The sequence below is a fragment of the Mustela nigripes genome, chromosome 7 (assembly GCF_022355385.1).
Source record: "Mustela nigripes isolate SB6536 chromosome 7, MUSNIG.SB6536, whole genome shotgun sequence".
NCBI lineage: Eukaryota > Metazoa > Chordata > Mammalia > Carnivora > Mustelidae > Mustela > Mustela nigripes.
The window spans coordinates 125,053,123-125,069,112 of record NC_081563.1 but is presented as its reverse complement, the minus strand read 5'-3'; the positions used below and the strand labels follow the sequence as shown (position 1 = coordinate 125,069,112).

Below are 15,990 nucleotides of genomic sequence, written 5' to 3'. Positions count from 1 at the left end.
TTCTATACTGGCCCCTTTCTCTGCTTCATTTTTCTCCACAGCACTTATCACATCTTAATTCTAGATAATACACATCCGCTGGCCATGTTTCTCTCTCTCTCTAGCACGTAAGTTCCCCCGGAAGCAGAGACTGTAGTCTGTATTATTCATTTAGAACATACTTGTATACTATAGTAGTTGATCAATAGATATTTTTGAATGAATGAATGAACATATGAAGGGTGAAATGAACAAGATTATGGACCACAAATCAGGTCATTTCATAGATATAAAAGGCCTCTTCCAAAGGCTGCTTTGGCTTTAAAAGCAGGTTCCAAATGGGATCTCCAGGTACTGAGATAGGTTCAAACCCAGACAAGGACGCCACTAAATTATTCTCAAACCTGGCTAGGTATCAGAATCACCTAAGAGGATTTTAAAAGCACAGACTCCTGGGCTCCACCCCTGAACTGGAGTTAAAATCTTCAGGGAAAGGGCCTAGAATCTGGATTTTACTTTATTTTTGTAAAGATTTTCTTTTTAAGTAATCTCTATACCGAACATGGGGCTCAAACTTCAACCTTGAGATCAAGAGTGGCACATTCCACCGACTGAGCCAGCCTGGTGCCCCCTGTCTCTATTTTAAAGTCCTTCCCTTGTAACCTTGAGATTCTCTGTTTATCCTTTGAAAAAAAAAAAAAAAAAAGGTACAAAATTTAAAACCCAGTCTTTAGAGGGACCACAATGTTCCTAGGCCTCGGAAAGAAGAGGAAAAAAACCAGACATCACACACAATCACAGTACTAGCAAAGGGTGACAAGTGGCTCTTTTAGGTCAGAGAGGAAGACCATCTTTCAGTGTGCCATCTCTCCTTTCTTAAATAACAGGTAAGCTAAAACTCACCTATCTCTTAAACCAGGAATTATTCCACAAACTTGATACAGCAAGACAACAAATTTGGTAAACAGAAGGGCTTAAAATAGCATTTTTAAACCCCAAGGAGCTGTAGGAAGACATCACCATAACTTTTTAACTACCTGCCCAACACTACCCTTCTCATGCAAGAAATACAATGTTGGTTCACAGTGCCCAGGTCAGGATACTCAATACGAGTCTAAATGACTACACAGCATTTAACTCTCAGGAGAGCTGCCCTCTCTGCTTTCTCCTCTGTCAGACATTATATCCTATTAATTTTATCATCTTTTCACAGAAAGGATTGCTCATTCATTTTATCTGTAACTCCGTATTTTCCAAATTAATCATCCCATGGCAAAAATAATAAACTAAGAGAAGTTTATTGATGTCACAAATAAGGGAGCCAAAAAAAAAAAAACAAAGGATCACGTCAATAGAATCATCACTTACTCTGTTCGCTATTTTCTCCTTCAGAAATGGTTTTATGATGGCAAAAATGCCTTTGAATATTCGAGGTTCATTCACTACATGGACTGCTTTTATCCGAATGGGGAAGCCATCCTGTGGGGGAAGGGAAGGAGATGTTAGAACATGTGGGGCATCCACAGACAGTCCACAGCCTGCCTCCCTCCTTTAAATCTTCTGTAGGCCCCCAAATCAGTCTGGTTGGTCTGCTTCTCATGGCCTCCTCAAAGCCAGCTTAAGTGGAGGCTAACCAGGAAGATAAGCCTCAGAGAGACGGTCTGTCTTAGGGCCTAGTCGTGGGCCAACAAATGGAGGGCTGCTCCTCTTGTGGCAAACAGAACAAAATGGGACAAAAAACAGAGTCTGTGTAGCTGGATCTGGCAAACATCAGACCTTCAGGATTGGTGTTACCAAAGGGTATTTCTTAGGACAGTACTAGGTGTGATGCAAAAAAACGTTCCATGGTAGGTAGGTAGGTTTGAGAGTAGCACGCTATGTAGTCATACGGGTTTCCTGAGCTGCAGGACTGTCATCTGCAAATGTGTTCTCACGAAAGGGACAAGCTAAACCACATTTCCCAAACTTCTTTAACCCTGGAACTTTCTCCCCCCAGATCACCTTAGGAGACTAGAAAACACTGATCCAAACTCCTTATCCTGATACTTGAATCTACAGGGCATCAAAAGAACAGAAGCTAAGGGAAGCTAAAGTATTGGCTCCACATTTTTGATAATGAGCAAATGGGACACTGATGTTTAAATAGTCAGCCTGGCACCTAGTAGGGGCTCACATGCATTGTGGGATTCACAGAGGAAACTCTTTTATCGCTGGTGCACCACAGCTCATGGGAGATAGCACCCACGGGCCGGTCAGAGGGAATGAAGAGCCAAACTGTTAGAGCTGTAAGACTCAAGCCAGGCTACCCCTGTGAGGGCTGGGTCCCTAACCATCAAAAAAAAAAAAAAAAAAAGTAATTCATGCTCGCTTCAGCAGCACATGTACTGAAAAGAAAAAGTAATTTTTGCCTTGTCTATCTAGAGGAGTCCCTGTAGGACCGAATGAGTTATGATTGTAGGAGCACTTTGCAAACCATTGAACATTGTGCAGATAGGGGAGGAACTTTCTGGTTCCCCACACTTTTTTTTCGTGGGCAGTAAAGCAAGGTTTATTGAGCAATAGCAAAGTGATGCACAAAGCTCCCGAAGAGGAAGGGGACCTGAGAGGGTTGCCCTGCACTTAAGTTCTAAAACAGGGTGCCTGGGGGGACTGAGTTGGTTGAGCATCCAACTCTTTTTTTTTTTACCCCCAAATTTTATTTATTTATTTAACAGAGAGAGAGATCACAAGTAGGCAGAGAGGCAGGAAGAGGGAGAGGAGGAAGCAGGCTTCCTGCTGAGCAGAGAGCCCAATGCGGGGCTTGATCCCAGGACCCTGAGACCATGACCTGAGCCGAAAGCAGAGGCTTTAACCCACTGAGCCACCCAGGCGCCCCAGCATCCAACTCTTGATGTCGGCTCAGGCCGTGATCTCAGTCATGACATCGAGCCCCACCTCAGGCTCTGCACCGGTGGTGGGGGATGTGTCTGTGGGGGGGATGTTGGGGGTGGATGTTGGTGGAGGGTGGAGTCTGCAAAGATTCTCTCTCACCCTCTGCCCCCACCCCCATACACACGTGCGCAGGTGCATACTCTCTCTCTCAAAATAAAAACAAAAAACCACACATAACACACAAGATGTTAAAGCATCTGTCCAAAACAGTCCAACAGGCTCCCTGTCCCCAGGTCCCAGAGGGCAGGGCAGGGTCTAGCACATCAGACAAATTCTGATTGCTACACAAGTGAAACACAAATTCTCAGTTTCATTTGTTAGAATTGCTCCTCTGTCTTCTGAAGAAGGGAAAAGAAAGAGAAGGGGGGAGGGGGAAGGAGGTGGGAAAGGAGGGAGAAAGAAAAAGACATACCTAAAGCCTTGCTCTGGCTTAGGGCTCTTGCCCTAAAGCTGATCTTGCCCAGACTAAAGGGACCTCAGAAACTACTGGAGAATCTGATGAGAGTGAGCAGTAAACAGGACATTTACATTTCTTCCCATAATGTTTTTGGATCTTTCAGACTGTAGGGGAAGTGGGGTTTGTGTACTGTGTGGGCCCAGCGGTGAACAGACAGGGTCCCCTGGGAAAAAGCCCAAACTGACACGGAATAGGTACACGACAAACAAGGGCCGTACCTGAAGGATGCCAATCACCTTTTTGGCTATAAAAGGGCCAAAGTGAGATGCTTTTGATAAGCTCACTCCTTTGTAGTCCGCAAGAATCACGATTCCATTCACTTGGGTTTCTTCAGACTGAATGAGTTTTTCTAACGTCAAGTATATAGCTCGGATGTTTTCAGTAATTGGGTAGTTGCTCGGTATCCATCTGTCTGAGGTCGTAAGAAATGGACGGAATGTTACAGAGATGAATAATGAACAAGTCATCACAAGCCAAGATTTATCTCCTTGCTAGAACTCTTGATTAAAAAATGGAAAGAAAGATACTCTACTGGCATGACTCTATTCAGGTTAGTAAATGGGACACCTTAGCAGCAGCTGATGTTAATTCCAAAGGCAGCAGCACGTTCTGAAATGGAAATGCAACTGAGCGCGGAAGTTAGAAGCCGGGGCTCTGAAGTCAGACCCATCCCAGGGTTTGAATCTCACCAGTTGCGGGAGTTGCTTCCTCACGCCGAGCCCGCATCTCCTCAGTAGAATGGGATGGTAATCCTAAACTTAACGGTCATCTGTGCTGTCTGCCAACAGAGGTGCGCCCAGATTTTCATACCACTGCCCTATGCCACTTCTTCCCACGCTAGCCCTTCGGTGTGGGTACCAGTGACCTGCCTCCTGGCGGCAGAGGTGGACATGGTCAGTGCGGGTCTTACATCCTCCTGGCCACAGTGTGTGACCCCAGCCTGATCAAACAGCCAAAGGGGACTCCATTCTGCAACCGTGGAAGAGGCTCCCTTAGTATTCCCTGTATATCTAAGGAATCCTTCCTTTCTCTGGGAAGAAATGACGACCTTTTGACGGTTAAACTGCTGTTCTCAAGAAAAATCCCACCATCCCTGTGTGTCCTTCCCTTAGGAAGATGAAACTCCACGGCTGCTGCCACCACGGGGATATGTAGTATGTGCAAAATTCCTATGAACAAAGTCTTTGTCGGAAAGCTGTGCCAGCTTGCTGTGGGATGTGGCTGCCTAACACCTGTGGCTGCATAACCTTGAAGGTCATCCTTCTCAAGAACATATGTCCCCGAAGAGGCAAAGCTAATACCCAGTTGAGAACAAAACCTCCTTAGCGTACCTCCTCCTGAAGAGTTGCATTGGTGGGAAGGGTCTAGCTCTGTTCCAGACACACAGGGGGAAAATTCATCTCACGAGCAAGGGGTTGAAATCGCGCAAACGCAAGTGTTGAAACCACATAAGCCAAGAGGTGAAACCAGTGTGCTCATCTGTTTTGTAATGTCCTTATGAGTTGAGTACAGAGGAGTAGTGGGAAAAACCTGCTGACTGGTTCCTAGGTCTGCTGGTGCCCTAAAATCTCCACTGCGCTGCTTATTTTAAAATAAACCACCCTAATTTTGGAAAGGTAAAAACAGCAGGTTAAGCAGCTAACACTGTGCCTGGTATACAGCAAAGGCTCAAGAGGATGGTCCGGTTTCCAAAAAGGGCTTGGTAAACGACCGAAGTGATGTGGCTTTAAGAGAGAGGACAGTGCAGGGACGTCTCCGCTCCCCGTTAGGCGTCCCTTCAAGACTAGGTACGCGTGAGCAGAAGAGGGCTCCCGGCAGGCATGTTCTCCTGCTCCTGGCTTTGGTTGGGAGAACACTGCAATCTTACTTTCAGATTTTGTCTCTGCTCCGGTCTGACAGAGAATGATAAGGCTGTGGGGGTGGGGATCAGTGGACAATGCCCCTTCACTCCCGAGTTGATAGCACGTTTGGTCCCCCTTATTAAAACTACTGCCAGAGAAATGGAAGATGTCCTGATTACCGTCATTAAGTACTGAGATCAAAAAGTGAATCCAGAGTGAATCAATGGCTTAGCAAAGTAGAGGAATGGCGGGAGAGGAAAGGACGGAAAAGTGGAAGAGGCATGTGGCAGATGCCGGACACCCTGCCAGTCACCCGCCCAGCCCCCACTCATGCCTGCCTCACCTACTCACAAAGGAGGGACGCGGGGCAGGCCTGTTTGTACCCTATGATCAGGGCTGCCTTCTCAGCCCACTACATTCTCCATGCTAGAAATTCGGAATTTCCACGGAGGAACTTAACTGGGTGGCCCAGGAAGCCTGGGCACTAAGGGGTAGGAGACCTCGCCAGGGGCATGGAGACAGCAAAAGCCAGTCTACAGGAGAGCCAAGAAGATACGCACGGCACAGCAGAAATATGTGGCCCAGAGGGGTACACAGATGGACAGAGGCAGAGACAGGGAGAATGGCTAGCTTAGTTCCTGATCAGGGAACGAACTGGATTCTGGTTCTGGGGCCCAGGGCGCTGGGAAAGCAGCTATGCTTTTGGCTCGCTGGTTCTGCGGGAGGCTCCTGTTTCATCAGACTAACTCCTTCCTTTCTTCCTAAGCCAGGTTGAGTAGCTTTTTGTCATCTGTCACCAAAAGAGCTTTGAGCAAATCAGGGAGAAGGCAAGGAAGACGAGGCATGGGAGAGAGGGTGTGGGACACACGCGTCCCACACAGAGCAGGGCACACGGGCCCCTGCCCACCGTCTCGGGGAGTACCTGGGCGCATGCACAGGATGTGGCAGCCCCGGGGGTCGGTGTGGGGCAGCACGGTGAGGAATCCCGAAGCGAGGACATCCTTTAAGGCCGAGGGCTTCAGGTTGTTGAAGACCTCAGGCCAGCTTCTCCTGCAGCTGTGGTAACTGACCAGGAGCTGCAGGGCTCGGTCGTAATCGAACTTGCGGGCCCGGAGGAAGCGCAGCAGGAAGGCGTCGTCCAGGGAGGTGCTCAGGTTCGGGCACTCCTTCCGCACCATGTCACGGAGGGCCTGCACGTCTCGAAGTCTCCATTCTGGCTTCTCCTGCAGCTCCTCCCTGGCTTTGGTCACCAGGTCCTCCGTCAGTGAGCACACGTAGCCGGGGGGCTCGGCCGGTGGTGGCAGCTCATTTTCTGAGAGCGAGGCCGCAGAGGGGCTGGTTCGCAGAGAGTCACTTTCTTCTGACATTAGCTACCAGGATCCCTGCCAAAACACAAGCCCTGAGCCATGTGAACCAAGCCTGGAGCTACTCACTTCAGGGCAGCCCCATGTGGGGCAGGGTTGGGGGGGCACTTTGGTCAGACTGGGGGCGCTCAGCTGGAATGGAGTGGCTCAGAACCCTGTGCCCAGGTCCCACCCCAGACTGAACAGAGGGAGGATCCCCACCGAGGCCCCCTGGGCAGCTGCAGCAGGAGACACACACTCGCCACCCAACGCCGCGGCCTTGCTTCCAGATGTACGGATGGTTGCTCGACCTATGCGTAATTCGAGAAATGTGAACTAAAACAACTCTCAAAGTCAAACCGACGAGAATGCAAAATGGGCGCGGAGATGCTTGCTGTGGGTCAGAGAACAGACTGGCCTAGCGTGGTCAGAGGGCAGTCTGTCGATCTCTATCAAAATGTAAAACCACACACCCTTTGGCTCAGCATCCTACTTCGGGGACATATACTTGCGAGTGTGTGTGTGCAAAATACACACAAGGAGGATCACTGCAAGTACTGATTATAAGGGGAAAAGACAGGGAATACTTTAACTGCAAACCAGCTGGAGACTGGTTATATAATATCATCCCAAGAATGGGATACTATCACTCATGGAAAGGAATTAGGCAGGTTTTTATGAACTGACACATTAAAGAAAAGAAAGCAAGTTGCAGAACAGGGTGCATAAGATCATTTCATATTTTTATAATATATATCTATATGCTGAGTGCACCTAAAATTTCTGTAAGGAAATACCAAAAAAACTGTTCCCAGTGGGTTCCTCTAGGGAAGAGTACTGGACCACAGGACACTTAAGGAGGGAGAGAGACTTTTTCCTGTACTGTTTGACTTTCTTTTTTTTTTTTTTTTAAGATTTTATTTATTTATTTGACAGAGAGAGATCACAAATAGGCAGAGAGGCAGGCAGAGAGAGGGGTAGGGAAGCAGGCCCCCTGCTGAGCAGAGAGCCCGACCGGGGACTCGATCCCAGGATCCCGAGATCATGACCTGAGCTGAAGGCAGCAACTTAACCCACTGAGTGGGTTTGACCTTTTTTGACCACACACACATATGGCTTATCATGATGGCTGTGAAACTGGGCTGACTGGCTCTCCCTGGAGCATTACTGAGGGACGGCCCCAGCTGCTGTCCCCCTGCATCCTTCATCCAGCGGACGCCACTTTCCACAGACTGTTCCCAGTGACTGAGTGAAGTGTGGGCCTCCTCTAACTTTGCCTTGAGGTTCAGCCTGAACCTTCTGTGGAACTGCCGGGCGGTCCATGACTCCCTGTCCAAACCTCCTTCCCGGGGGACTGGACTTCTGTCATTGTCTGAAGCTCTCCCTGCAACTTCTGCAGCTCCCCTCCCTTTTCTGCTTCACAGGTGCTTCCTCCAATTGATTTCTTGCATGCCTGATCTCACCCTGATCCTGGTGTCTGCTTCTTGGAATATCTGAACACATTTGTTGAATAAAAAACAAAAACAAAACAGCTGCTTTAGATATCCCAGGAATAAGGTAGCAGCAGCTGTCCAGTTCTAAAGCCCAAGCTCCTGTCCACAGACACCACCGGTCCCTGACTCCGAGCTCAAGGAGAACAGAGCGCATCTCAGGAGCCTCTGCACATAGCTAGTGCCCAGGTCCCTCCCCCTAAATCTTAGAAATGCCCACTCCATTCCTCACATTCTAACCTCCAGCCCCACCCAGCTGCTTTCATTTCCTCCCAAAGCTGTGTTTTCTTGTCTTGCTCACATCCTGTTTCCTCTGGCTAGCTTCTTCTTCCTCCGGTTCCTCACCTGACCAATACTGATTCATCCTAAAGTCCCAATTAGATGCCACTTCAAGCATTCAACAAATACTGAGTACTTACCAGGCCCTCTTCCTGGCACCAAGGACGCATCAGTGAACAACAACAACAACAAACTGTGCTTTTGTTGAACTTAGATTCTAGTGGGAGAAACAGACCATAAGCAAGCTAAACTGTATAATCTAACAGGTGAAAGTGCTATGGGGAGAAATAAAGCATGAGGAGGGTTAGAGGTACCTGGGAATAGGGATTACAATTTTAAATAGGATGGTTACGGATGATTTGTTCATGCAAATGACATATGAGGAAAGATGAAGGAGATGAAGCAAGCCAGTAGGACATCTCCAAGGAGAACAGGGCAAAGCCAGAGGCAGGAACACACCTGGGTTTTTTTGTTTGTTTGTTTTTTTCAAACAGGGAGGAGGCCACTATGGCTACAGCCTAATGAACAAGGTGGAGAATATTAGCAGATGAATTTACAGAGGTCCGAGGGCCCCACTGGTAATAGAGTTTTGAGGGCAAGTAAGAACTCTGACTTTTACGGAGTTTGGTGGGACCTGTCTGAGTAGAGTGACATGATCTGATTTCCATTTTAAAGGATTGCTCAGCTGTCTTGCAAATGGATTGTAAAGGGACAAGGACAGAAGTAAAGAGACCATTCAGAAGCTACTGCAGTAACCTAGGTAAGAAATGATGGTACCTGAAGCAGGAAGCCTTCTCCAACCTCCAGGCCAGGGTAGGAGCTTCCCCACCAGGAGGTCTTTGGCATAGCACTCTCCTTCTGTTGTAATTGTCTACAGGCAATTTGTGGGCTACATCTGTATCAGTCTTGTTCATCACCCTAAACCCATCATCTAACGAAGTGTCAGACACATAGTCTGCACTCCATAAATATTTGCTGAGTGAAATATATTTCATTCTGAATTAAGTATTTGCTTGGCGGAGGAATGCTAAGTGAGGAATGAAACAACCATCACAGTTCACAAGACCCACCCTGGGCTGTTTCCACGGGAGTCACCAACAGATGCCTGTAATCCCAATGCAGTGCTTACCTGGGAGACAGACTGTAGTGTCCAGTACAGTGTGCTGACACACTGTACAGTGCCCACTGTCGTGCCCACTAGGCCTAGTGTCTAGAGGCCTAGCCTGGCACATGACGGTGCTCTGCAAATATTAGCGGACGATGGGAGGTTAAGTGATGTGCCCCGAGGGTACACACCTAGCGAGGCACAGCGAGGATGTGTCTAGCCCCACTCTGGGCTCTACCCTCCACCTGGAGATTCCTGTTTAATCTCCAGGGCCTCGGTCGTTATCAGGCTCAGAGCAGGGCTCAGTCTCGAGAATGAAATGATGGGTGGGCGTATGGATGGGTGCAAACACCATTTGTTACGGTGAAGCCTGGAATCTTCCTCACCTGCAGCCCATCATGTTCTGAGCATCGCCTTCCTCCCCACCCCACCAAGAGGCCTGAAGGCCATCGCTCCTGGAGCCCCAGAGACCCCACATCCCGTTGACAACCTTCTGAGGCCCCCCACTTCCGGCTGTCACCCCTTCCCCAGGTGTCCCCATTTCCTGGGGTCTCTCTCCTTGAGTCCCTTAACTTCCGGTTATGCCTCCCCCCTCAGGGGTCCCTCTCCCCGACCCCCATGACACACGGAAGGACCCTCAGGCACTCACCGGCCGGGCTACCGGGCGGAGCGCGGGTATATCGGCTGCGGGAGCCTCGTCCGGCAACGCGCACAGAACCGACCCGCACTCCCTGCCCGGCCGGCCCGGCCCCTCGCGCCGGAAGTGACGTCCGTGGGGCGTGGGAAGGCGAGGCGCCGCCCGTGAGTGCGCATGTGCCGCAGTGCCGCCGCAGTGCCGGCTCTCTGCCTCCACCTAGCGGCCAAGTCCGCGCGCTGGAGGAGTCAGGCCTGCGGAGAGGCTACTTGGGAGGGTCAGGGGGAGCGCGAGCCGCTTTGGGTGGTACAGATGGGGAAAATGATGCCCAGAGAAAGAAGAAAAGAAGCTGCCGTTTCCGAGAACATACTACTATGTACCTAGTTTTTTACATCCGCTGTCTTATTAAATCCTCGTATTTATGGAATCCCCCTATTTCATGGAAGGGAAATTGGCAGTCAGTGAAGTGTCAGGGGCTTCCGACCTAGACCTTGGGGGATTGGCGTTCCAGGATTCTTCCCACAGCAGCTGCCATCAGGACTGGCTGCTGCAAAAGGGGAGATGCCAATCCAGCGGACATCCGTCTGTAACTGAGTGGCTGCAGGCCTCAGTTTCCTCATACGTTACATGATTCCTGCTTTGAAATCCCCATTGAATAATTACTTGTGTCCTGCTTTGGGACTCAAAAAAGTCCCCTTCAGAAAGTGGTAGCTTGAAAAAGTGTTCCTGCCGCACCCCCAGTTCATTAAACCCCAGCGCCATCAGCCGGACATCCGCCCCAACATACATTTCATGCAACTATGGCTTTGAGACCAAGCTCCTGGGTTGCTCTTTCAAGCAGAGTAAAGACTCGAAACTATTTCTAGAGAGAAATTCTGTGGCCTGGGAGGACTGAGAGCCCAAAGGTGTATCCAAGAGATGACCTTAAACAATCCTTTCCTTTCCTGACTCCAGAAGCAAGAGGAGCTCTAGGAGGTGGGAACTGACCCATGAGGGCCACAAGAAGATGGCAATTTTTGCCAGATCCCAGACTGTTGAGGAAGGTAGCAGAGCCCAGGAGTCATAAGTTTTGACTTCTGCTTCACCACTTCTAGGATAAAATACAGAGTACTCAGTTAAACTTGAATTTCAGATAAACAACAATTTCTTTTTAAGTGTAAGTATGTCTCATGCAACCTTTGGGATATACTTATACTAAAAAATATATTATCTATCAGAAATTCAAGTTTAACTGGACACGCTATGTTTTGTTTATTTGGGGTTTTACCCCCCAAGATTTATGTATTAGTTCCCTATCAGTGCTGTAACAAATTGCTACAAACGTGGTGACTTGAAACAACACAAATTTATTCTTTTATAGTTCTGCAAGTCAGAAGTCTAAAATTAAGGTGTTAACAGGGATACAGTCTCTTTGGGGACTTAAAGGAGGGAATCCATTTCTTTACCTTTTTAGCTTCTAGAGGCCTCTTGCATTCCACAGCTCATAGCTCATTTCTCAATGAGCTCCAGCCTCTTACTTCTGTTGGAACATTTACTACCAACTCTGAACCTCAAGTTCCTCTTTTAAATCTTTTAAAATTTTTTCTTGTGGTGAGAGCACTTAACATGAGATCTGCCCTCTTAACAATTTTTTAAGTGTGCAATACATTATCATTGATACAGATACAATGTGTCCTGCCTCCCTCTTATAAGGACTCTTGTGATTACACAGGACCCGCCCAGATAATCTCGGATTATCTCCCATCTCAAGATCCTTAACTGAATCACATCTTCAAAGTCCCTTTTATCATACAGGATAAGATAATAACAGGCTCCAGAGATTAGGACAAGGATATCTTTGCATGCCATTATTCAGCCTACCACAATCTAGCAATCCTATGTCCAACTATGTGACCATAGCCAAGTCATTCAAATTTCTAAAGCCTCTAGTTCCTTACAGGCAGAAAAGCTGATTAAATAAGTCATGGGGGGGAAACCTTGCTCTTTGCCAGGCAAACAGAAAACAGAAAGTGTTTTTACAAATGGCAGCTTTCATGGTAAGGGGTGAGGGATGATCCTCTCCAAAACATGGCATCCTAGTCATTGGAAAAAACTCCCCCCCCACCCCAGACCAGGACCCATTGGTGGAACGTCCAGGTTGCAATCCCAGATACTGCCAGCAGGAGGAGAAGAACCTAGGACTAGAACCTGTCTCAAGGGCTGGGGAGGGTTGGTTGGGAGGCAATTCTGAGATGCCCCAGAAGTCCCTGCCCCATCCTCAATTGAGGGCCATTATTTTTGGTTACATATCACGACACCAGGTTATTTTAGGATTAAAAGAGTCGCAGATAATTGCTTTTTGAGAGATTATATACACCAGGTACTAGGTACTGTGTTAAATTGTTTGTATGATTTCAATTACTACAACCCTGTGAACTGGATGGGGAAACTGAAACCCAGAAAGGGAAAGACACTTGCCTAGGGGCTCAGTAGAGTCAGTGAAAGAACTGGGTTTGAGCCCACGTCTGTATGACAGCACAGCCCCAAATTTTACTTGGCCTTAGAGGCTACTTTTCCTCTTTGTTCTCACAGGTTGGGAAGCAGGCTCAGAGAAGGAGAAGAAATTGCCCTTGGTCACATGATGATGACTCCAAAACTGAGCTGGGATTTGAACTTGTCTTTTACTTTTCTGCACTCAGAAGTAACTCACTCGAAAGCTCTATTCCCTTGTGGGTAAAATGGGGGTATGTGTCTCACTGTCTAGGGAGTCCTTAGAAGGAGTCAGTAGAATGGCACATGCAGAGTCTTGTACATTGGATCATGACATGTCTGCTAACTCCTGATAACTGCCCTGATGAAGAGCAGAAAAGTGACTGGAGGGCGGGCAGCTTGTCCTACATCTTGGTTCGGAGGGCTCCACACACCCTGACCTCCTAGGTTCACCCAGTCTCCTAAGAAAGAAGTCTGGCCATTGGATATGTGCTACAGGAGGCTAGAAATGCCTGACCTACCACTGTTCTCTATCTTTTTTTTTTTTTTTAAAGATTTGTATTTATTAGTTTGAGACAGAGAGGGAAAGAGACGGAGCATGAGTGGTGTGAGGGGCAGAGGGAGAAGGAGATGGAGCCTCCCTGCTGAGCCTGGAGCTCAATGTGGGGCTCAGTCCCAGGACCTGAGATCATCACCTGAGCTGAAGGCAGGCGCCCAACTGACTGAGCCCCCCAGGTGCTTCTCTATCTCTTTTTCAAAGCATGCAATTCTCACTTCAGATGATCTGCTAGAACCGGTTTTAGTATTGATTCTAAGGTAAGGGCTATTTAGGATAGCACCATGATATAGGACATAGTTTCTCCTCCACAACATTATTGACCTTTGGGGCTGTGCAAGTCTTTTTTGAGGGTAGCACCCCACACTTACAGTGGTGAGAAGCAAAAATGCCTCCAGACATTGCCAAATACGAGCTAGGGAACAAAACTGCTTCAGCTGAGAACCACTGGTATAGAAAAAGAAAGCTGGCTTCTGGTCAGACAGACAAGAGTCATCTGGGGAACCTCGGAACAATTACTTACTTGGTTTCTTCAACTACAAATGCTCTACTAACAGCTACCACTGATTCAACACCTTTTCTTTTCTTTCTTTCATTTTTGTGGGGGGGACAGTGCCATGAACTCTTTGCCCGAATAATCTCATTTAATTGTCAATAACAGAATCCTGGCGGGACACTGGCTGGTGGAAGCAGGAAGGAAGAAGTACGAGTCAGGGAAACAGGGAGAAAGTAGGCGGTATTAAACATCTGTGTACCATGCTGGATGGCAGGTGCGCTCACATACATCTACCCCCGGTCATTCGCTGTGTGATTTTGAGAAACTGACCGTGGGGCTCAGTTTCCTCATCTACTTCCTCAGCTGGCAAGTTCTGGTAAGATGATGGCAATGATACCCAACCCAGATTTAAATCCTCCCAAGTTCCCACATAAAAACAGAAACAACATTCCATACCCACATTTGCAACAGAACTAGGTGACAAGGTATATTCAGGAACTCCAGGAACAAAGGACTGAGGACAAATCAGCAACAGCTAGGAGGCCTGAGTGCCACTAGCGCCTCTGGGAGGAGGTTCAACAGGGAAAGCAGCAAGGTGTCTGACAGACCGAAGAACTGGAGTCCCCAGATTGCAACATCTCTTCGTGGGAGAGCACGCCCCGGCCACTTGAAAACAGCAGCCCAAACTGGGAAAGGTTTTGCTAACTCCAACTGGGGAAGGGCAAGGGGTCTGCCATGAGCCCTAAGGGCTGACAGAGTTCAAGGCCCGCGAATTCCAGAAAAGACCACCAAACCTTCCTTCTAGGACAGGCCCCATGCTGAGAAACTCCTGGGAAGGAGATTGCAATGGAGCAGGATAGGGAAGCAGAAAGCAAGGAAATAACTGAGCTAGATGAAAGTGGGGGAGAAGAGCGCAGAGCCAGAAACCTCAGAGGTAAAGCCAGATTTTTGTTAACAATATGCAGAAATAACAGAAGGGGGAGCTCTGTGAAAATACAAAAGTTTTCTTAACCAAGCCTCCTCTTCAATGTCCAGAAAAACTAATTTCATGTAAAAATGAGCAATGGAGGGGCGCCTGGGTGGCTCAGTGGGTTAAAGCCTCTGCCTTTGGCTTGGGTCGTGATCCCAGGGTCCTGGGATCGGGGCCTGCATCGGGCTCTCTGCTTTGCATGGAGACTGTTTCCTCCTCTCTCTCTGCCTGCCTCTCTGCCTACTTTTGATGTCTGTCAATAAATAAATAAATAATATTAAAAAAAAAAAAAAGAGCAACGGAGGGGCGCCTGGGTGGCTCAGTCATTGGGCATCTGCCTTTAGGTCAGGTCTTGATCCCAGGGTCCTGGGATCGAGCCCCACATGGGCTCTTCCAACCCTCTTCCAGCCCTACTTAGCTGGAAGCCTACTTCTTCCCTCTCCCACTTCCTCTGCTTGTGTTCCCTTTCTCACTGTGTCTCTCTCTGTCAAATAAATAATAAAATCTTTTTTTAAAAAATGAGCAATGGAAAAGTACTGAAGTCAAATCCTGGGAAAGCAAGATGGCTTTAAGAAGTAGGAGGAGGAGGAAGAGGAAGAAGAGGAGAGAGAGAGAGAGAGAGAGCAGCAGAGAAAAGAAGGAGGAGCAGAATAACATCCCTACAGACAATGAAAGCCAACCAGAAAGACATTTATTTAAAAAGAGAGAGAGAGAGTGTGTGTGTAAAGCAAGATAAAAACATGAACAAAATGATGTAAGGAAAAAGAGAACAACATAAATCAGAACCACAGAAATTCAGAAACCAGGTGCCAACTCATGAAAGAACCAGGGATAAAGGAAGAATTATTTTTAAAGTGAAAAGTGAAATAAATGAAATATAAGAGCAAATGAAAAATAAAATCAACAGATAATTGAGCTAAATAGAAATTGAAAGGGGGGCAATTTTAAAAAATTAAAGTAAAATGAGGACATAAAAGAATTTGAGGGAAAAGGACAAATACTGAAGTTTGGAAATGAAAATCTAACTTAGGAATAAGAGGAGTCACTGAAGGGAAAAGTATGACAAAGAAACAGCAAAAAAAAAAAACAAAAACAAAGCAAGGAATACATCATAAACCCAGAACAACCAATACCAAGGCACACATTTATAAAATTACTGGTTTTTAAAGAGAAAGAAAAAATTCTTTAGGCACCCTGGGAGTGCAGGCAAAAAAGAAATAAAATGATATTCTCATCAAAATCTTCAACAGCGATACTTTAAAAAGAAATTATTTATTTATTTATTTATTTATTTATTTATTTATTTATTTATTTGACAGAGATCACAAGTAGGCAGAGAGGCAGGCAAAGAGAGAGGAGGAAGCAGTCTTCCTGCTGAGCAGAGAGCCCGATGCAGGGCTCTATCCCAGGACCCTGGGATCATAACCTGAGCTGAAGGCA

At 47.4% G+C, this 15,990-nt stretch overlaps 1 protein-coding gene across 6 annotated transcripts in view; it reads right to left on the bottom strand.

Moving 5' to 3' along the window:
* Positions 1 to 15,990, bottom strand: part of TTPAL (alpha tocopherol transfer protein like) — a 38,183-nt gene that overhangs the window by 4,907 nt on the left and 17,286 nt on the right. For 3 of the 6 annotated variants that reach the window (XM_059407069.1, XM_059407068.1, XM_059407070.1), the window contains 3 exons: positions 6,131 to 6,590; positions 3,586 to 3,779; positions 1,348 to 1,458 (listed from right to left, as the gene is read on the bottom strand). In XM_059407069.1, coding sequence (XP_059263052.1) covers positions 1,348 to 1,458; positions 3,586 to 3,779; positions 6,131 to 6,575 — 750 coding nt within the window. In that variant the 5' untranslated portion in view covers positions 6,576 to 6,590. Of the gene's footprint in view, positions 1 to 1,347; positions 1,459 to 3,585; positions 3,780 to 6,130; positions 6,591 to 9,449; positions 10,189 to 15,990 lie in introns of those variants that run through there. The other 3 variants (XM_059407067.1, XM_059407064.1, XM_059407065.1) reach the window with 3 other exon arrangements.